This window comes from Myxocyprinus asiaticus, chromosome 14 (genome assembly GCF_019703515.2).
Source record: "Myxocyprinus asiaticus isolate MX2 ecotype Aquarium Trade chromosome 14, UBuf_Myxa_2, whole genome shotgun sequence".
NCBI lineage: Eukaryota > Metazoa > Chordata > Actinopteri > Cypriniformes > Catostomidae > Myxocyprinus > Myxocyprinus asiaticus.
Genome location: NC_059357.1, coordinates 33,288,696 through 33,312,478, shown reverse-complemented (window position 1 = coordinate 33,312,478; position 23,783 = coordinate 33,288,696). Strand labels below are relative to the sequence as shown.

General features: G+C 35.4%; 1 protein-coding gene across 2 annotated transcripts; it reads left to right on the top strand.

Moving 5' to 3' along the window:
• The first annotated feature begins 886 nt into the window (after positions 1 to 886).
• LOC127451546 (3-phosphoinositide-dependent protein kinase 1-like) lies at positions 887 to 20,636 on the top strand. Of its 2 annotated transcripts, XM_051716286.1 has the most exons (14): positions 887 to 1,004; positions 9,200 to 9,424; positions 10,325 to 10,367; positions 10,570 to 10,707; positions 10,798 to 10,942; positions 11,034 to 11,131; positions 11,419 to 11,494; positions 11,916 to 11,984; positions 12,659 to 12,755; positions 12,859 to 13,032; positions 14,433 to 14,614; positions 14,960 to 15,017; positions 15,208 to 15,360; positions 18,904 to 20,636. In XM_051716286.1, the coding sequence occupies exons 1-14, from the start codon at positions 981 to 983 to the stop codon at positions 18,994 to 18,996; spliced, it is 1,575 nt and encodes a 524-aa protein (XP_051572246.1). In that variant the 5' UTR covers positions 887 to 980; the 3' UTR covers positions 18,997 to 20,636. The 2 variants fall into 2 exon arrangements, with proteins under 2 accessions (XP_051572246.1, XP_051572245.1); XM_051716285.1 differs by lacking the exon at positions 887 to 1,004 and having other exon boundaries at positions 8,997 to 9,424.
• Positions 20,637 to 23,783: the final 3,147 nt, after the last annotated feature.

Here is a 23,783-nt window from a genome sequence, read left to right as displayed (position 1 = left end):
ATTAAGCAAATTGTGTTCAGATGGTCATGTGATGCTAACACGGTTGCTCCCATGAGACGCCCCTGCTCCATGTAGAATAAAAAAAAAAAAAATGCAAAGGTTACTGATAAGACTGAACTCTTCATCTCACATGAGTGGTCAAGATTTTATACATATGTTTCAAAATAACTATTCATTTCTTTAGAAGTAAAACTTCCACCCTGATTCAAAATGGTTCGAATATATACATACACGTGTGTGTGTGTGTGTGTGTGTGTGTGTGTGTGTGTGTGTGTGTGTGTGTGTGTGTGTGTGTGTGTGTGTGATTATATGTAAACAGACAACGTTGTAACATGAGTTGACATTTAGTATAACAGAAGAAACGCTCTATAAGTGTCTGTTAAGACTGTGAAAGCATTTTATATTATTTTTAATTTCATCTGTATGGCATCATGAAATAAGGTACGATTACAAAGGCCTTTTGGAGCATAATAATAATCAGAAAGATGCAGTGAAGGTCAAAGGTCTTCCAGTAGGACAAAGACCCTAAACACTTCAAAAAGCGATGGCTGTAAACGAAACATTGGACTATTCTGGAGTTGCAAGAGTCTAGATCTAAATACTGTTGAATACCAGTGGACAGATCTGAAAACAAGCAGTTGGAAGAAGATTTATTATTATTTTTTAAATTTTTTTTATTTATTTTTTTTTTTTTGTCTACAGCAAACCACAGAACCAAAAGATGCTAGCATAAATGTTGTTAATTATGTTATAATGTCAAAATGTTCATTTTTGGCCATTAGCTGCAATTTAATGCAACTCGGTTCGCTGTGTTGTGCTGCCCTCTACTATCTAGAGTATGTAGTACAGTTCTCCTGTCACCCCACTGCATGAAATGTTGTTGTGGTGTGACGTCAGAGCTGGCAGGAGAGAAGCAACGGCGGTCATCCACTACAGCTCTGTAATGACACCATTACTGAAACATCTGCCTTTAAACGTCCATGGCCAAGACCAAAAGCCAAGCAGTGAGTATATCAAATATAATTTATATCCAGAGCAACTGTGAATGAGAAGATGTCCACCAGAACCGCAGTTTTATTTACAGCATTTAAACTCTCCCTTACCATCTTGCAATCTTCTTGTAGCTATGCAGTTTATGCAGTGTTTTGCGAGTTTTGTCAGTTCCAAAATGTTTTATTCTGGCAATGTAATTGAATACAATTATTTGTTTGGGTCTTTTAGGAGGGGGTGAAGGGCACGCACTTGTTTTTTTTTTATTTCAACATTTCTTGTGTTGTTTTATTTAAACGAATCATTTTTTCTTCTTTAACGTAGTTCATCCTCGTTGCTTGTTGCGACATGATTAATTCTATATATTTTAGTTTTAATTAGCGGTGTTGTTTTGATACGTAGTTTGTCAGCTGACAGGCTAAAAACAAACAGCAGCACTCGCGAGCACGCCAGAGGAAGTGACGTAGGTGCGAACCTGAGCGGTGTGGTTCTGTCTGTTAATGACGGACTTGTGTAGTTTGTTTAAGTCACCTCATGAAAACTGTGACAAACAACACAGTGCAATTTGACGAGCGTTTCACGATAACAGAGATGCAATATTGTCCATCCCAAAAGAAACAGTTCACACTATCATCACTAATACTTGAAATCACTAGAGAAACAGGTATCACTTTACAATAAGGTTTCATTCGTAAACATTAATTAACTACATTAGTTAACATGAACTAACAATGAACAGCACATTTACAACACTTACTATTCTTGGTTAATGTTACTTTCAACATACACTAATACATGTTAACATTAAAAGTTGTATACACTGACATTAGTTTATCATGCATTATAAACTAATATTAACTAACAATGAACAGTAGTATATTTAGAAATAACATTTAACTAAGTTTAATAAATGCAGTAAAAATTGTTGGTCATTTTTTGTTTATGATACTAGAAACTTGTTATGAAACAAACAAACATATATCTCTGGTCAAGATGAAGTTGTCAGTTTACCTCCACAGATTAGTCTATAAACAGTCAAAAGAAAAAAGAAAGAAAAAAGGGGGATTTGATTTGTTTCCAAATATGGTAAAGGAAGAGAGTTCTGTATGCATGAACAATATCTTGAGACAGATTCAGAAACATCTTCCCCTATCATTTAGATTCAAAATAGCTTTAAATACTGTACACGGTTCCTACGCTCAATGAAAAACTTGTAAATATTAGAGATCAATAAAATCTTTAAAGTCATGGAAGATTCTGGAATTAATATGATTTTATTCTAGTGATACACTGCTCTAAAATATTTCATTGACTACATTTACACTTTTAGCAATTCCTTTATTGTTGTCAGCATGTTTTTTTTTTTTCATATTAGACATTTGTACACTAAGAATTATAATAATTTAAATTGTTTATTTCTAAGGATTGATACCTAACATGCAAATGTAAATCCTATATTTAACATTTGTAAATATTATCTATAAAATGTTTTTTTTTTTTTTTTTTTTTAGAACTATGATTTTTAAATGACTTCCATTAGTCACTAATGACTGGAAATACATTGACCCAAAGAACTTGAACCCCTGTAGATATGAGGTTTTCAAAATATCAATAGCCTACCAATACATTCTGAAGTTAAATGGAATAGTTCACCCAAAAATGAAAATTCTTTCATCATTTACTCACTCTCATGCCATCCCAGATGTGTGTGACTTTCTTTCTTCTGCTCAACACAAACAAAGATTTTTAGAAGAATATTTCAGCTCTGTAGGTCCATACAATGCAAGTGAATGGTGATCAGAACTTTGAAGGTCCAGAAAGCACGTAAAGGCAGCATAAAATTAATCCATAACACACCTGTGGTTTAATCCAAATCTTCAGAAGTGATATAAGTGTGGGTGAGAAACTGATCTATATTTAAGTCCTTTTTTTACTATAAATTCTCCTTTCTGCCCAGTAGGTGGCGATATGCACAAAGAGTGTGAATTGCCAAAATCAAAAGAAAAATGTGAAAGTGGAGATGTATAGTAAAAAAATTACTTAAATATTAATCTGTTTCTCACCCACATCAATCATACTGCTTCTGAAGACATAGTTTTAACTACTGGAGTCGTATGGATTACTTTTATGCTGCCTTTATGTGCTTTTGGAGCTTGAAACGTCTGATCACCATTCACTTTTGTTGTATGGACATACAGAGCTGAGATATTCTTCTAAAAATATGTGTTTGTGTTCTGCTGCAGAAAGAAAGTCACACATCTGGGATGGCATGAGGGGGAGTAAATGATGAGAGAACTTTCATTTGTGGGTGAACTGTCACTTAAATTGATAAATGCAGCTGGACAGGGAACATTTGTGTTAAGACACCTGCATCAGGATGTTGTTTATGGGGCTACAGATTTTGATAATCAGCCACAGTACATTCTGGTAATTTGTACCACATGGCTTGCCTCCAGACACCTATGAATGCTTTGAATGAAACATTTTACTCAATGCCCATGTAGCTTCAAACCCAATGTGTGCTATGTTTTATTTTGTGTTTAAAGTCTAAAAGATATGATCTGACATTTGCACCCTATAATTCTTGACACATATCAAGCATCAGCAGAGTCATTGTCAAATGTTTCACAGTAATAAGAAGTATATACAGTATACATATATATTACAGGCTGTTATCTGTGTTTTATTTATATCTTTTTTATACTTCTATTAATGCACTTGGTCTAGTCCATCTTAATGAATGCAGCTTCCTTGTGATGACACTTAATGAACCAGCAGCTTGCCATTCATATTTTTGCATTCATGCTTACATTATTATCCTGTCAATCCTTACAACACTGTTCTGCCATGCGTCCAGTGCAACTATTTGCTTTTAAATCACCAACTGCTGACTTATGTTTACTGTTTAGGTATTATATTCGTTGAGGCTATCAAAACATCACTTTCTAATTTAGTTGTAATTATGACTTCCAGGAACACTGGCCGTTATGTTATCAGATTACAACATGGCACGCTATTTTGATTGCATTGATCCTGAGGGTGGTGGAGGCTGTATCGTGCAGCTCGTAGTATGTTATTGTTGTTTTAGGTGCTGTGTTTGTGCCACACCCATTTATATTATTATTGTGTCATAAAGGGAAAGATTCTTCTTGTTGATACTTGAAGAGAAGTGTCAAAGCTGCAAACTGTGCATTATTATATACAGACATACAGAACTTTTTTTTTTTTTACATAGTAATTTATTTGCACTTTTTGCAGAGTTTAAAATCCTTCCTCTTTACAAAGTAAGCCAGAAATAACAGATGATGCACTAAATTCACAATTTGGCATAACCTTAGAGTGCCTTATTGCTTTTATAAAACAGTTACCACATAATACAAATGTTTAAGACACAAATGGAAAAAAAAAAGTAGTCATAAAAATAGTAGATGGGTGAAGTGGCCATAGCTGTGTTTTATCATGAATAAAGCACAGCTATTGACTAATATTTGACAGATATGGGGTTTTTTAATGGCCGATGCTGAAGTCGATATCCAGAGAACAGGGCGGCCGATATAATGCAGATATGTCACACAATTTAAAGGAACAGTGCACCAAAAATAAATATTCTCTCATCTCATCAGATTCATAGGACTTACTTTCTTCTGCAGAACACAAAGATGTTTAGAAGAATATCTCAGCTCTGTAGGTCCATAGTCAAGTCAACAGGGTTGTGATGAGGAGGATGGCGAGGCCGGGCCATGACTACGCACACCCGGCCCGCAGTCAGGCCAATCACGGCCTGGCCCTGCCCTCCTCCTTGTCACAAGGGTCCAAAACTTTGAAGTGCAAAAAGCACATAAAGGCAGCATAAAAGTAATCCATATGACTCCAGTGGTTTAATCCATGTCTTCAGAAGCATCCCTCCCATGCACTCTTCTCTACTTAGATTTCTTCTTTTGTTTTTGGTGATTCGCATTCTTTGTTCATATCGCCATCTACTGGGCAGAAAGGAGAATTAATAGTAAAAAAGGACTTAAATATTGATCTGTTTCTCACCCACACTTATCATATTGCTTCTGAAGATATGATTTAACCACTGGAGTGTTATGGATTACTTGGATTACTGCTTTTATGTGCTTTAAAGTTTTGGACCCTGTTGACTTACACTGAAAGGACCAACAGAGCTGAAATATTCTTCTAGAAATCTTTGTTTGTGTTAAGCAGAAGAAAGAAAGTCATATACATCTGGGATGGCATGAGGGTGAGTAAACGATGAGAGAATTTAAATTTTTGGGTGAACTGTCCCTATAATATAATAGTAAATGACATATTGGCTAAAAAGGGAATTCACTTTTATTTAGCATTATATTTACTAAAAATAAAATCTTTTTGTTCAGCCATCCCATTTTAGTAACATAGAGTAATTGTAAAACATAAGGTTGAAGGAAATAACAACACAGTAGTCCAGAAACCACAAAAATATCAGATCAAACTAAATATACATAAAGTGCAATGTGAATATGAAATTTACTAATACCGCTCGTGAAGTGCATTTACTTTTTAATGATTTTCCTCGTGCGGATCCAGCGAGCAGGAATCGCCTTACAGCTTTTGGTTTACACGGCCCGGTCGCCTGCTTGGATTGTAACGGATTGACCGTCATGCAACATTCGTGAGTAAGAGGAACTGAGTTTGAATCCAGGCTGATAAAACGTGCTTCAGAGGAAGAAAACATTGGATTTGCGCAAGTTTTGTTTGGCTTGTGAATTTCATCTGTTTAAATTAGGAATCTGCATAATTGCAGACGGTATATTAAAGAAGTTTTATAGATATTTGCCCTTTTTATCATTAGACAAGACAATTAAAAGTTAAAAGTAACTGTTGAGAGAGACAGAATGAAACATGCAAGCACTTTAAACATTATGAGCTCATACGCTTCTGTCGCGTCTCTGATCCGCAGGACAGTTTAAATGAGACGTTGTTGCAAGCCGGTCTATTATTGTGGACGGCATCTAAAAACAAAACAAACTGTAACTGGTCATTTACATATCTCAGACGACTCCGTTCGGCGCCATCACGACTTAAGCAACTAATCGGCCAAACGAGAAAATTTATCGGGCGATGCTGATCATTTAAAAATACCAAATATCGACCAATACTATTGACCAATCAGCATCCAGAACAGAACTATCCGTTTAAGAAGATGAGTCTGTCAACCAAACAGAATCAAGAATTTAACAATGCTGTAACATAAGCTATGTGTACTAAATTGCCTGATTTAGACTTTTTCTTTGTACTTCAGGCTCCTGTATAGTGTGAAATCCATGCAGTTTGTTTGTCAGTTACAGGCGGGGGGACCGTCCTCTTAAGTTTCAGTGGTTAAGTGTGTTTGGTAGCGGGGTATTGGAGAAGTGCCCTATGTGGCAGGTGTCTGGAAAGTACCAGGTTTTACACTAATTACTGAACCTTTTAGAATATTTTTTTCTCTCTCTCTCAACATATCTCATAGTAAACAAATGAGGAGTAATCATCTCGCTGAGGGGAAGTAGATCTTTTATTTGCATGGCTTTGGGTGTTATCTCAGACTTACGGCTAAAGCTGTCTCTTGCTGATGTAGACATCCTAGACATCTACATCCCATATATGTTATAAGCTGTTACTTATCTGGATATAAACACACTCCTAATTGGATGGATGAAATATTTTTAGCCTTGTTCCTCAGGTTCCTGTTTTAGTGACCTCATATTCTGTCTGAATGCCATATTGAACCGTATGCACATTTATAAGTAGATAAATAAAGAGACTGCGCTTGAATCCTTATGATTCTCCAGTCGTCCTAAAGATATAGTTCACCCAAAAATGACAATTTGCCAGTAGTTGGCTCGAATGTTGTTATAACCATTGATCACAACCCAAACCTAACCATAATTTAAATAGGAAAATAACGTGTGTGTACCACAGAAGAAAGAAGACATCGGGTTTGAAACAAGATGAGAAAAGGGTATTGCAGGTTATTGACACGCATCAGTCATTTGTATTGCGTAAATAAATATGGAATTAGTAACCAAATTTGTTAACTGACATTTCCTTTCTTAAAATAAAGTGTTGGATAAGAGCTTAGCTAAAATTTTTGTTGATTTAAAATTCTGTTTTTTATTATTATATTTTTCTGTATGGTAATATAAGTCATACAGTGTGTTACAATTTCATCATCTCGTATTAATTACAAGTTGTCATGAGACTATGTTGTCATTAGCTGGGTTTCCATCCACGTATTTCTATGCACATTTTGGGATATCGCATAAAAACTGCTGGATGGAAACACCAAGATGCAAAATGCGCATTAAAAAGTTATACGCTCACTTGAGGTGAATATATTTTGTATTCGATAAGAAGAAATGTGCATAAACTATAACAGAAACACATTTACCAAATAAACTCCTATTAAATTTATTAGGAATACAAGATGTGCATCAAAAAAGTCATGTGACTGAATAACTCATTCATAACTGGACAAACCAGCAGATCAACCATTGCATCTGAAATGTTGCTTTGGTCATCCTGAAATAACAGTGTATAGATAATCCAAAGCCTGCAAAGAGTTTGAATCACCTGTGCCGATGATGATTTTGAAAAATATTTTATAGATCCGCATGGCAAAGACAAAAATAAAAGGAGGAATGCACACACATAGTGCTCCCAGAAATGTGTGACGCGCTTTCGGTCCCAGACATAAAACATAATTCTTTACAGTTGTCTGTGTTCTAAACCGCAAGTATTTTCTTAATAAAAGAGTCACAGTGGCTACAGTTTCTCCGGAAGTGACGATTTTATTCTTTTGAACACATGGGATGGAAAGCGGCATAATTCACACATTGATTTTTCGACATTATGGTTTTTCCGCATAAATTAAAGATACTGCAAGTGATTTCAGCTGTTTTGCTTCCACGAGAATGAGCCATTGGATTAGCCACGCCCCCTCTTTCCAAATCCCTGCACTCCAAAGATACCAAAAATTAGCTTTATTGAAAGCAGAAACGGTTGTCAAAAACAGCAGTTGCAAAATAGCACCCTCGACTGACAACTGTTATGAACAACATGGCATAAAAATGCTTTATGCCTCAATAATTCAATACAACTACAACACTATGAAAACACGCAAAAAGCGTCATTGTCCGCGGCCTGGAGACACATTTTTGTTTGCTGTTTACAGAGTCTAGAGCTGTAACAGAGACCGGCGAGAGATCTCACGACACTTACTTCATTCATATTTTAATAAATAAATTATAAATTATATTTATTTATCACACATTATACATTTGCACATATACAGTGAAATTCTTTTTTTCACATATCCCAGCTAAGCTGGGGTCAGAGTGCAGGGTCAGCCATGATACAGCACCCCTGGAGCAGATAGGGTCAAGGGCCTTGCTCAAGGGCCCAACAGTGGCATCTTGGCAGTGCTGGGGCTTGAATCCCTGACCTTCTGATCAGTAACCCAGAGCCTTAACTGCTGAGCCACCACTGCCCCTATTTTCCAGGGAGTAGGACATTTTTTTTTTACATACCTTTCCATGAAAAAAAACGCTTACACAGCACCTTTAAATTCACAACTTGGATGGAAACTATTTACACACCCTCATGTTTGTTCCAAACCTGCTACTATGGAATACTAAAGGAGATGCAGAATTTTATCCTCAGTCACCTTTCAGTTTCATTGTGTGGAAAAAGATGCAATGAAAGTGAACGGAGATTTAGGCTGTCATTCTGCCTAACATCTCCTTTATTAGAAAGAAAGTCAGAGAAGGTTGTAACAACATAAGGTTGAATAAATGATTACAGATATAAAAAATGTTGGTGAACTTTACCTTTCAGATCTTCTTTCAGGTATATGTGGTTAAGTGTGGTTACACCTAACAGTGCTTTAACCAATACCGTGGCAAAAATTATATCATTTTTAACTTTAGCAAGGGTAAATGTTTTGGTTGTTCAGTTACGCCTCAACGTTTTCTCCAGCGTAAACAAAGGCAGGTCTGAGTGAATGAATTTGAGTACTCGTAATCCTGGGTGAAAAAAACAAACATATCCCTCCCCTCTGCGGAAGCTCTACTGTTTTTTATCAGCTGCTGGTTACTGCCTCCAAGGTGTTTTTGTTCCTCATTGCACATGCACCTGCATGTCTGAGTCTGTGTCATGTTTGCTCTCTGTGTGTGTTTTGCTCATTCAGTACGATGCTGCTCCCATCCAGCCTAGTGTGCTGCTGCGTTCCTGTGCTTCCTCATCAATGGTAAGGAGTCAGCTCAACTCCAGCCTTCCTCGCTGTCTCAGTATGGAGGTCCGCAGCAGTGAGGCAGGTGTCCAACCAAAGACACCTGCACTCAAGTCTCCACAATCACGCAAGAAGGAGGACTTCAGCTTTGGCAAAATTTTGGGAGAGGGTTCCTTCTCGACGGTGGGTATAATTTATGTTTTAATGTATGAGAGGATTTTGTAATAACGACATTTTCCGGTTTTAGCCTCTAAGTGCCCTAAATGGCAGGAATAGTGAGATATTATTAATACTTTAAAGGATGAATACAGGCCAAGTGGGACAACTGGTAAAGTGGGACGCTTAAGCTTTAAGGAATGTTCCTGGTTCAATACCAGTTAAGCTTAATTAACAGCATTTGTGGCATAATGATGTTTACCACATAAAAAATTATTTTGACTCGCTATTAAGGCATTTACAATGGAAGTGAATGGAGCCAGTCCATAAACATTAAAAACACATTGTTTCAAAAGTATAGCCACAAAACATTAACATTATAAGTGTTAACATGATATTAGTGTGATAACATTGCTTACTAACCTTATTTGCTAAAGTTATAGACATAGAGGAATTACAGGGTTTGTTGTCATGACAACGGCATTATAATATTGGATATAATGTTTTACAGATAAGGTTAGTATGCAATTGTATTACATTATTGACTGACCCCATTCACTTCAGTTGTTAGTTTTGCTTTTTTTGTTTTGTTTTGTTTTTTTTAATAAAGGAGGATTGAGTTGACATTTTTTGTGGAAATCAAAATGATTGCACAAATTCTGTTAAGTAAGGTTAACTTTTATTGAACCCGGGACATTCATTTAATCATCTAGCGTTATGTGTATATATTATTCAATTATTAAAAATCACCATTAAGTTCATGCTAAACTGCTATGAGATAACATGGATATAGCCATTTCGATCATATTTTAAAAATAACAGCAATGACACATTTTTAGAAAATGTCCCACTTTACCTATAGTCCCCCCTAATTTTTTAAGCTGACTTTACAATTTGTTAAACTAAATGAAAACATTTGAATTACAGGTTGTGCTCGCAAAAGAACTGGCCACCGGAAAGGAATACGCAAGTAATGGGCTTTTATTAAGCATCCTATATCATGTTATGTTTTCCATGTCATACTGTTTATAGCCTATGGGCATGTAGTGCTTCTAACAAAGACAAGCCTGTTACTGTACATTTCTCATTGTCTATATATTCACAATGTTGATCGCACAATGAAAAGGAAAGTAACCAGACTAAATCGATTTCATTTTCATTTTGTTTTTCAGTGAAGATTCTAGTGAAGAATCACATCAGGAAAGAGAATAAAGCACACTATGTGATCCGAGAGAAGGATATATTGTCAAGCATAAATCATCCCTTTTTCGTAAAGCTCTACTTCACATTTCAAGATTCACATAAATTATGTATCCTTTTTTGATTATGCAAAACAACTGTGGTGTTTGTTTTGACCAGTTATTAATTTGTTAAAATGTTCTTAACCTCTAATCCGTCAGATTTTGCCCTCAGTTATGCAAAGAATGGAGAACTACTTAGATACATTCGCAAAATAGGCTCATTTGATGAGACTTGCACAAGATTCTACACTGCTGAGATAGTTTGCGCACTTGAATATTTGCACTCGGTGGGAATTATTCACAGGTAATTCACAATTTTGAGTAACAGTGTGACTTGAATTGAAATAAATGATGATGATGCATTTCTAAATATTTCTTTTATGTTTTCTAATTAGGGACCTTAAGCCAGAGAACATTTTATTGAATGAAGAAATGCACATTCAAATTACGGATTTCGGGACAGCAAAACAGCTGACGTCGGACAGTGCTCAAGGTAACGTTGAACTAATAAATGTTTCGTCATATTATTTAGCTCTTGCTCTGGTTGATGTCTCCCTGCTATGTTGTCATTAACTTCCTTCAACCCCCTTGTAGGTCAGTAATGAAGTGTTTGTTATCTATAGATACACTCACAACAGTCCTCAAGTAGCATAAATACGGGACATCAGCATGATAGTCTACACTTGTTGACGGAGCCACTGAAATGTCTTCATGCACAGATATGAGTCAACAATGTTTGTGCCCCCCTGCATTTGATCTAAATTATATTTGTCTTTACAGCAAGAGCCAATTCTTTTGTTGGGACTGCACAGTATGTTTCTCCAGAGCTGCTGACGGAAAAATCCGCCTGCAAAAGGTCCTCTGTCCGACATTCAGATTTGTTGCCCTCACTTAAAGGAATAGTTCACTCAAATAGTTCATTTGCTCACCCTCACGTTGTTTCAAACCTGTATGACTTACTTTCATCTGTGGAACACACAAAAAGAGATGTTTGGCATTATGTTAGGGACTGACAGCCTTAGTCACCATTCACTTTCATGTATGGAAATAAGATGCAATGACAGTGAATGGTGACTGAGGCAAACATTCTGCCTAACATCTCCTTTTCTTTTCCATGAAAGAAAGAAATTAGTATTGGTTTGGAACAGTATGGGGGTGAGTAAATAATGACAGAGTCTTCATTTTTGAGTGAACTTTTCCTTTAATTGTGCAAGAATTTATCTATTTATAAATAAAATGCTTTCTAATAATGTTGATTTTCTGTGGTATTCTTTTAGTTCAGACCTCTGGGCTCTGGGTTGCATAATCTACCAGCTAGTGGCTGGATTACCTCCATTTAGAGCTGGGTGAGTTACAGATCAGTTTACCTTTAGTTCAATTGAATGTTCTCAGTAATGTTGCAATTGATGTTACAGCCTTGCACTTCAGCTGAAGAGACAGTGGTTGTAATTGCAGTTTTAAAAACATGGTGTGAAATAACAGGAAGTGTTTGCTTTTTTATTTATGACTTGTTTGTGTTGACAGTGCAGAAGGCTTCTTAGGAAACCCCAACCACTGAGTCACATGATCCGCTTGCTTTTGGTTACATTACAACCAATATATTGGCTTGGACTGCCGTTGGAAAAACAAAACACTATACACTATAACCATGTGGTGTAAATTATCCCTTGCCTTCTCTCGACTGATTAAAGGGGTAGTACACACAAAAATGGAAATTCAAAAAATTGTCATTATTCACAATATGATGAGATGAGGCAGAAAGCTTCAGTCACCATTAACTTGTCACCATTAAAGTGAATGGTGACTGAGATTAACATTCTGCCTAACATCTCCTTTTGTATTCCACAAAAGAAAGAAAAGCCATACAGATTTGGAACAACATGAGGGAGGGTAAATGAATGTTCATTTCTGGATGTACTATCCCTTTAAGAGCTCTCCAGTATTTAGTGAGACTGCAAGGATGCATATTCAGATGATATTGATTTAGTTCAGTTAGTCATTTGCGTTTGTCTTTTAATAGGAATGAGTACTTGATTTTCCAAAAGATAATAAAGCTGGAGTATGAATTTCCTGAGAAGTTCTTCCCCAAAGCTAAAGATCTGGTAGAGCGACTATTGGTAATAATTGTTGATTCCATTTAGAATGACCTGAAATATATAGATCTGCCCTTTCATGTCAGTTGCAAAGCTTTGCTGATGAAAGTCATTGTTTTCCTCACAGTCTTTGGACCCCACAAAGCGGCTAGGATGTGAGGAAATGGGTGGGTTCAATCCATTGAAAGGCCACATGTTCTTTGAGACAATCTCATGGGAGAATCTGCCGGTTCAGACTCCACCCAAGCTGACTCCTTACCTGCCAGCCATGGCTGAAGATGATGAAGACTTCTATGGCAATGTTAGTTTGGTATAAAGTATATTACATATCATATTTAAAGAGCGCATTAATTTTGTTTAGGAACATTTTCTCAAGTTTCATAAAGACAACATGAAATCAAAATGTACCCTATATAATTTCTTAATAAATGTCCCTAGTTTTATTATACATGATTCATAATGTAGTTCTATATGTGTTTTTAGTGTTTATGAATTCTTAGCTGTCATGGAGTTACATTACAGCTGTATTAAGTAGCTACATTTTAAATGAAAAACTCAGTATTTTGTTGGTTTTTGTAAAGAAACTTAACATTTAAAAATATATATTGCTAAAGAATTGATCATATAATGTGGTGGGGTAGGGCCAGTAGAAATTGTGGCCAGGCAAGCATTTAAAAAAGCATTTAAATGGGCCATTTAAAAAAAAATACTCTGTTTTATTCCACCTCTTAAAGGGATAATTCACCCTTTCAACATTTACTCACCCTCATGCCATCCCAGATGTGTATGACTTTCTTTTTTCTGCAGAACACAAACAAAGATTTTTAGAAGAATATTACAGCTCTGAAGGTCCATACAATGCAAGTGAATGGTGACCAAAACTTTGAAGCTCCAAAAAGCACATAAAGGCAGCATAAAAGTAATCCTTAAGACTCCAGTAGTTAAATCCATGTCTTCCGAAGCGATCTAATCGATATTGGATGAGAACAGACCAAAATGTAACTAATTTTTTGATATAAATCTAAAGATCAGCAGTCTCCTTGGCGATCATGATTTCAAGCTCGATTACACTTCCTATAGCACCATCTAGCGCTCTGCGCATGCATCAAGCACTAGGAAGTGTAATCAAGCTTGAAATCATGATCGTGCCTTGAGACTGCAATGACAAGATGTACAGTGAAAAAGGAGTTATATTTTGGTCTGTTTTCACCCAAAACCAACAGGATCGCTTCTGAAGACATCGTATGGATTACTTTTATGCTGCCTTTATGTGCTTTTTGGAGCTTTAAGGTTCTGATCACCATTCACTTGCATTGTATGGACCTACAGAGCTGAAATATTCTTCTAAAAATCTTTGTTTGTGTTCAGCAGAAGAAAGAAAGAAAGTCATACACATCTGGGATGGCATGAGGGTAAATGATAGAGAATTTTCATTTTTGGGAGAACTATCTCAAATTTAAAACAACTTTACTGCTTATGAAACCAAGACAGCATAGGCGAGGAAATACAGTATTAACCAATAACATGTTTCACTCCATCAAATCAAGTCCTACCCAATAAATATGTCACACTGTGGAAGTTAAATTCTTTGCGAATACTGTTTGATATTGTCTTTAACACACATTTTTCTATTTTTCTATGACTTTATGTCACAAATTGTGTGCTCACAAATGCAAGCTCTTTGTTTCGGTTCGCCTGCAGGTGGTTCCATCCAGCTCTTCTCAAGTCCTCTCAATCCCATCCACTATCCTGCCACGGAGATCCTGCAGCAATATTGAGCAATACATCCAAAACCTGGACAGCAATTCCTTTGAGCTGGACCTGCAGTTCTCCAGTGAGGAGAAACAACTTCTGCTGCAGAAGCAAACAAGTGGCAACCCTTGGCATGTTATACATTTCATTCAGAAGTTTGATTTATTGTTCAGAAAAGTTCACTCTGGTTAAATATTGAATTGTATGTGTCATTATATGTGTAGTGACAGCACAGTTAAACAAAAGTTCATTCTGTTATCATCCTTAATAAGGGGTGTTTTATGGCTGTGCAGGTGTATGTGCTCATAATTATTTCTTCTTATCTCCTTCTGCATTTCCTGTTGGATTTTTTTAGCATGCTGTAAAAGACACTCTTGATCCTTATAGTTGTGTGTATTCAATCGGTCAACAACACAAGACTGTTTACAGCCAACTTGTTATTAATTGATATAATTTTTTCCTTTCTCTTTTTAAAGGCACCAGTTTGTTGAGAATAATTTGATTTATAAAATGGGACCCATCGACAAAAGAAAGGTACCATTTTCCTCTTTGTTGCTTACCTTGGGTAAATAATCTGTGGTTATATATAGGGTAAACAACAGGTGAATGTTTTTGTTCACTGGAAATTAGTGTGAGAAATCTTACAGTGCCTTCTGTTGGCTGCTCTTGGTAATGACAGTAAGAATTGGATTCAAGCTTTTTGATTTGTTTTTCATTGTCCCAGGGACTTTTTGCTCGTCGGCGTCAGCTTTTGCTAACTGAAGGACCGCATCTATATTACGTGGACCCTGTGAATAAAGTCCTGAAGGGGGAAATCCCATGGTCTTCAGAGTTGCGTCCCGAGGCCAAGAACTTCAAGACGTTTTTCATCCACACGGTAAAATAGTAATAAACTACAAAAGATGTGCTTTGTAAAGAATTATCACGTATTATTGGTGGGTGTTGTAGAGGGAGTGGGCTATTTGATCATAGTACAATGAAAATGCATTTTTAACAATTCTTTACTGCTTTATAGCTGTATAGGTACTTAGATAATACCTTTTATATTATGAGCGTCATGGCACACCATAATGGTATTCGATAGTAATATCATGGTACTTATATAGCATAATGTAGATAACCATATGAATTACCATATTCATGTACCATGGTATTTACATAAGACTCCAAAGTTCTTCAGAGAGAACACCATGGTATAATTATGGAAGATGTCTGAAACAAATAAAAAACACAATAGTGTTTAAAATAGTCAAGTGTATCTGTCTGTATCCGGCAAGACAACAAGGAACACCCACTACACCACACGGCCATTACAAGGAACGCCCCTTTGGATCATAAAGCGATTTTATTGGCTAAAAGAACTTTTAAAATCCTATACAATCGCTGTATGATTCATGTTGTCTTAACTGTATAAATCTAAAAAATAATAACTTTTAAATTATATTTCACATTTTATATTGTTAAACTGAAGATTTATGGTGAAATAAAAAAATTCCTGTTCTGTTTTCTCCAATTAGCTCTTCAGTTAGTCTATTATCTTAGCACACTGCTAGCTTCTTCTCCTTTTCAATTTCATCACATTTCCCCTCACTGTCGCCACCTAGTGACACATCTGTATAATTGTAATCAGTAGAACTTTTAAGTTGCAGTATGCTTATTAATTTTACAAAATTGTCATTTTTTAATCTTTGTGGTTAGGTTAAGGGGTAGGGATAGGTTTAGGGTTGCTGCAGCACTCCTAATAAACACAACAAACAGTATATGAATTTGACATCCAGTTGTTGCAAGATTCAGCATTTCTCGGTTATTAAAGGGGGCGTAACTTGTAGTGGTGTATCATGTAGTAGTCTTGCAGGATGCAGACAGATCCTTCTCAAAATAGCATGAAATTACCATGGTACAATAAAAAAAATCATGTTATTATTATGCTACTTTTTTATACTTTATCTGCTAAATACATTGTACATCTTTTGGGGTTCAAGCACCGAATATCTGACCATAGGTGGAGCTATAATACACACTTTAATGTTTTCGCTAATATCTCCACAACCGTATAGACTAGAATAAAAAAAAAAAAAAAAGTAATTTCTCTCTGATTCCCTGAGTCAAGTGGAACAAAGCATTTATTTCCAATTTCATTTCCATCGTTAAAATGTTTCTGCCATTTTGAGTTTTCCGAAAAACCAACTTGTTGAAATCATGACAAATTTTTTTTAAAAGAATAATCGATCAGAAGATATACGCTCACTTTATTATAATACACATATATATAGATATACATAACACTTTATTAGGAAGACCTGCACACCTACTTATTCATGCAATTATCTAATCAGCCAATAGGGTGGCAGCAGTGTAATGCATAAAATCATGCAGATACGGGTCAGGAGCAATCAGTTTATGTTCACATCAACCATCAGAATGGGGAAAAAATATGATCTCAGTTATTTCGAGCGTGGCATGATTGTTGGTGCCAGATGGGCTGGTTTGAGTATTTCTGTAACTGCTGATCTCCTGGGATTTTCACGCACAACAGTCTCTAGTTTACTCAGAATGGTGCCAAAAACAAAAAACATCCAGTGAACGGCAGTTCTGCAGATGGAAACAGCTTGATGATGAGAGAGGTCAACAGAGAATAGCCAGACTGGTTAGAGCTGACAGAAAGGCTACAGTAACTCGGAAAACCACTCTGTACAACTGTAGTGAGCAGAATAGCATCTCGGAATGCACAACTCGTTGAACCTTGAGGCAGATGGGCTACAACAGCAGAAGACCACATTGCGAAATTTATTAGGACAAAATTGTTCCTAATAAAGTACTCAGTGAGTGTAGGTCCAACAAAATGATTGGCTTGTATCTTCTAAATGGTTTAAAGCAGTGGTTATTCACCATTTTTTGATGAAAAAACACACACACACATACACAAAACTCAATATTTGTGTTATTAGCTTAATTTGCTCGATGCAACTTTGATTAAAAGTTTTGTTAATAAATTCAGCAGGCTTATGCATCATGAATGTGAGACCAAACCTTGCATTTCTTAAATTCAAACAGATGGGGGGCTATACCTGGGGCCTGTAAAATGAAAATGTGAAGACAGAAACTAATAATAAAAGTGATATTGTTCATATATTTCAAAAAAAAAAGTGAAAAGACCAATAATATTGCATATTTTGTCCCACTGAAATACTCATTCTACATTACAGAATTGATTTTGAGTTGGATGCAGATGTAAATTTATTTGTAACAACAACAGTAAGGTTATCTTTAACATCTATAAAAAGTAAACCAGTTATTTTTTCTTACACTCTGTTTTTATAGTTTTAACAATGGTATTTGTAACAAGCCCATAGTAAGCACATGGAAGCATGGATCTTCTTCACTAGCATGGTTAGATGTAACATGATTTCTATAAAACAAACTATGGCATTTTTGAAATTATAAACAGTAGACCTACTCTAAACACATGTAAAAACAATAAATACAAAATAAAAATATAAGTTGTAACAAAAATGTATTATATTCCCTCACTCCCATAATGTAGCCTATGACACATTTAATAGAGCTGATGTAGTGATATGATGATATTTATTATCAATCTATTTCTGCCTAAAGTACAGTTAGGTTACTATAGTCAGTTCAAGGGTCGTGATGTAGAATTCTGTGCTGAATTCAAATGGTTTCGGTGTCTCGCGCCGAGCTTCTTGCTGATTCTTGCAGAGCTGCTCCTTTAAGAGCTCGAGCTTTAAGAGCTTTGCGCTCACGCTGCTCTGTCCATTGAGCCATATCCATCTACAGAGCCATACAGGTGCATTAGCGGAGGTTGTGCCTCCACCTGTGTATTTGATGCTGCTAAACCAGATACTTCAGATGTGTCACTAGACTTCAAAATCAGATGAACCGTGGTACAAATGCATACCAACCCATATAATTGAGAACCAACTGATATACTCCAAGTCTAGATAAACATTTTAATGCAAAGAGGAACTTGACAATAGATTTAATTTATGGGTGATAAACACCCCCCTCTCTTCTAATTTGCTCTAAGTGCCTCCTGGCATCCTTTGAACGCCCCCTTGGGTGCTGTACCTCCCCCGTTGAGAACCCCTGGTTTAAAGAATACAAATTCTTTGGATAACTTTTTGTCTTGAGGGTATCTAGATGATCCATGCACGGTTTCGTGCAATTTGGACCAATGGTCTTGAGGAGTTTGAAAAAGTAGATTTTTCGGAACTCTCAAACTGGCGGATGTAATACCAACAAAGCAACTAGAGTGCTTAGTACTGAAATTACTTTGCCCCTGACAGATCTGTTCCTTCAAATTGGACAATTTTGGTCATTTTGTCCACTTTTCCCAACTGCATTAACCTTGGTAATTGCTGCTGGTGGCTACATTTAATGTTGTGTTCCTCATATGCAGCCAAACAGGACATATTATCTAATGGATCCCAGTGGGAATGCAGACAGATGGTGTAAGAAGATTCAAGAGGTGTGGAGCACTATTTACCACTAACCTCAGACTACAAACATCCTCACTGACGTCCAGGCTAGTCTCCATGGTCTGAGGCCTCCTCCAGTCAAGCACCAAACAGAATGTTCCCTCTGTGCTTGAACTATTTATTTATAATAGTTGTGCATCAATATTCCTTCATGAAAGAAAGGATGTTTTGCTCGTTTGCTGTGTTTTTGTCATGTTCAGCAGCTGTAATATAAAATCAAAGACCAGTTAAACTCAGCAAAGCCGTAACTTGCACACTATATATGTGTATATACATAAATAAACACTGTAGGAGAAGATCCTTAAAAGCTTGGGAAAAGAAACACTCACAAATACTTGTTGCCTTTTACAATACTATGAGTGTTTTTGGCTGCTTCCACAGGGGCTTATAGGAAAGCTTTAGAGGACCATAGGATGTTATAATGACATTCAAATGATCCTGCAGGTCAAGTATATACTAAATTAATAAGAAAATGATTAATATATTTATATTTATTCTCTTAGTCATCATGTTCACATGTATGTCACATTTCAGTGGTAATTCAACAATGCCTAAACGCTTTGACTATTTTCTGCAGTTGTGGCATTATTTATTGAATATGATGCTGCCTACTGTATTGGGATCTGCTGTAGGATGGAAATTATTCCAATCAGAAAAGGAATTATTGTTGAGTGGCTATATTTGGTATGAAATTTGGTGATTTTATACTAATTGCTGTTTTTTATATTTAGTTTTATCTTTGAACATTTGTTTGAAAATATAACAAAGCATACTTGATGAGGTATGTTTTATCGTGTCTACACTGCAAGTGAGTGGTGCAACATGATGCAAAAAATCAGGTCGCTCCCATCATAATCAAATAAGTATTTTACACAGTGGCATTGCATCCTTACAATGTGGACAGCTTCATTGATTAATATATGAGTGGTCAAGTTTTGTCGCATCACTTTGCACCACTCACTTGCAGTGTAGATGTGTGTTATACCTCTGAGGATTGAGTCGTGTAGTTCCTGGTAGAGAATTGCAACTGTAAATAAAAGTTGTGTTTAGAGATGCAGCTTTTGACTGCTTTATTGCATTATGTAAAGGCTATTTGGTCCAAAACAGATACATGAAAATGCTGTAACTGAGTGAAAACCAAGCCCAGAAGTGTTTCTCCTCTCTCTTCTTTTGTGTTTCATTGATGTTTTTTTTTTTTTTTTGTCAAATGGTTACATTGTCTGTTTAAAATTATATTTGGTTTGTCACCGAATATGACTGTGATGTACAGATGATGTATTATTCAGAAAGTAACACAGTGTTACTAGATTTGCACCTTGTATAATTGTATTCTTATATAAGGTTATTTGCCTGTAGTAACTTGTATTATTTAAAGTCTAATATTCAAAGATTTATACTGAACTCATGTTCAGAGGTCATGTTTTGTAAATATTGAGATGTAAGGACTTCGAATGTGAATCGCTGTAAGATTTAGCAAGCTTTTTTCTCCCTTATTTTTCTTTTTTTAAGAATGTGTCAGAAATGTATCCGGTCACTTAAATTATATCAGATTCAAAGTTTATGCCCTTGTGTTTCTGCACACCTATAATTATATTGATGAATGTCCTGGAGAACTTCATGGTGAGTCTCATAATAAAAGCATATATAAAGAGAAGGCAAATATAGTTTTGCCTCTGCGTTTGATATGCAGTTGGTAGTATGTGCAAGACAGCAGTGCTACGACACAGTTCCACATAGACTTTCCCTGTCTTTTAAACATTTCACAGTTGGGTCTCTCATGCATGCTGTCTGTTTACACTTCTCAGCATCATTTTTTAATTTTTTTTCTCAGCATCATGCAGAGCAGAATAAGTGTTGAAATTAGGTCATACTAAATGAGCTCACTTTTCATCTTTCCAGGTCTTAGGTAAATATATACAGTAAGAGAATACCTGCAAGCTTTCCTCCACCGAAAAACAACAGCTTTGCATTGCTTACTGTGAAATGTTCAGTACATAACACTTTAACAACTGCAGGATCAAGTTATTTTAAAGGGCCGTGTACTGTCTAAAATTGAGCGTGGACTGCACTGAGAATATTACTGTGTAATTCTATTATCAGTTTTACATGGTTCATTCAAATAATATGTTTTGCACATGTGAACACAATCAGGCACTCCCTCATGCCACTGCAGCATATTATGATCATTTGGGTCTCAAATTCAAATTGTTAGATTCCTGCAGTCTATAAGAAATTGAAACTTATGCAGTGTTCAAGATGGAGTCTGTCTTGTCTGTAAGACCAGTATCACCCACATTGAAGGGGTGATTTTAAGAAAATATAATGTAACTATTTTACTCCGAAATAAAAATAAACAATATATTATATTATGAATATAGAAAATGAACCATATTTTTAGTGCCCTTAAGTTTTTGCAATTGTGATTGTGACATTATGTTATTTTCATGACAGTTACACACATTTTACCACCCAATTCTCATTACCACAAAAATGCAAAAAAAAGATGGTGAGGGTGATATTCTCACTAGCCCAATGTGAAAAATTATATTATTTAAATTTTAAAGTATTTATATTTATACATCATTTTAGTGCTCCCTTGGTACTTTGTTTTAATTTTTGCTGATTTTAAAGGTGCACTCAGTAATTTTTTTCCACATCACAAAACGTTTACTCCAAAAGGATTTTATTTTTTATTTTAATTATTTATTTATTTTTAAACGTGTATAAAATCATTAAAACTCACACGAGATGAGGACTGTAGTCAGTAACCGAAAGCCGTTTAAATCTACATGGAGAGGGTCCCTTCATGGGGGCTGCCATGTTATGATCACATGACCATTCAAACACTACTGGCTGAATCTCAGTAACCATCCTGTTATTTGACACTTTTACTCATGGATCAAATTAATCATGGCTGACTGTTAATGGTGAATTTCTACAATGACATCTGAAACTGAAAACTATTGATTTTAAATGATGCTGCATCTACGCCGCTAGGTGTCAGTGTAAGTCCAAGATGACACAAAGACAAAAGAGTGCACCTTTAATTGAAAAAAAGATTTCAACAACAGCAACTTTTTACTGTAATAGGTTACAGTATAAAAAAAAAACTGTGTTATGAATCATCATTGAATAATTTGATTTGGGAGGTAAAATGTGCTTAAGTGTCTTAAAAATAATGTCACAAGGCAAAAAAAATCTTAATAGTATTTTTTTTTTAATTTTTTTTTTACATATTTATTTTTTATTGATTTGGCATTAAATATGACCAGGACATTTATTGACCGGTTTTGTGAGAATCACCCCAATATACTTGTTTGACTTGCAGTCTTCACATAATTTATGGCCTGTTTACACATCTGTTTCAGGCAATCCAACCACAAGTGACTTTACTACTTTACTTCATTTTTATATTATTGCAATAGGGTACTATTCCAGAGAGGAGCTATTAAATAATTACACAGAGGCCACGCCATATCGAAGAAAATATAATCTATGAGCTTTACAGGTATAAATCAAAATGTAAATTAAGTGAGGTAGGATGAGTAGATTTACTTCTGAATTTAACATGGTACTGATTACAAAACACATGACTAAAACTGTAATCGGTAATGTAATCTCTTTTATTGCATGTTTATTTGCTTATTACTTTCAGATTACTTCTGACCTAACTCTTTTTTTTTTTTTTTTTTTTTTTTGGATGTCACATGCCTTCGAGTAGGATAGTCATACCATTTTGACATAAAAAAAATACAGAGGAAGAAAATATATTTCATAATTTAAAATATAGAAGAAGAAGAAGACCAGAAGATTTACCAAACGTACATCAGCGTTAGGCTGGTTTAAAATGAAAAAAAGAAAAGAAAATAAAAATAAAAGAATATATATATATATATATATTGGGGACCAATAAATTATAAACAGTTTACTGCCATTGCCTGATTATTATACAATCATGTAATCCATAAAAAACAACTCTAATCTGATTACGAGTATTTTAAAATGTAATGGTATCTGGATTTTTGTAATCTGATTACATAATCCAGCAGTGGCCTGCACAGACCTCAGCAGAGACAGGGGTGAAAGGATAAATAAGGGCACTGATTTCTATATTTTATTTATTTATTTTTAAAGAGTAGCACTTATATATATATATATATATATATATATATATATATATATATATATATATATATATATATATATATATATATTTAACTAATTCTTTGCTTTTTGAGCATTTAAGCATTTTTCTTGTATTATAAGCATCATTATTTCAATTTTTATACACTTTTTTTCAGATAATCCCATGTTTTTGACGTGTCATAGTAAAACCATGGAATTTTTTGAAGTATCTTTGAGTACTATGACAGTATCTTGAAATATGAATATAATCATTCAGTCAATAATACCATGGTGTTTTTCTGATAGTGATTAGTCTATTAGTTTAAACAAAAAACAAACTGGGTTTGCCTGAATCAGAAATCTCCTAGTTAATGGCAGTATTCTATAAAAGACGTATTCAGATTCTATCACTGAAAACGATGCTACCGCTCCCACTATAAATAATAAAGCTGTCTACACTGCATGTGTGCCATGTGATGTCAGAAATGCGGTAACAATCGAGCATTAATCTGTTGATGAACTTACAACACAATACATAGAGTGGACATTTCATCTGACCTGTGTTGGTTTGCATTTATAGTTCTGCGCTGGTGTGTCTGCGTCCATCTGTGAGTACACAGCCAAAATGCTAACTCTGTGTTTCATAAATAAACAAAAGCATTGCAAGCAATGTCAT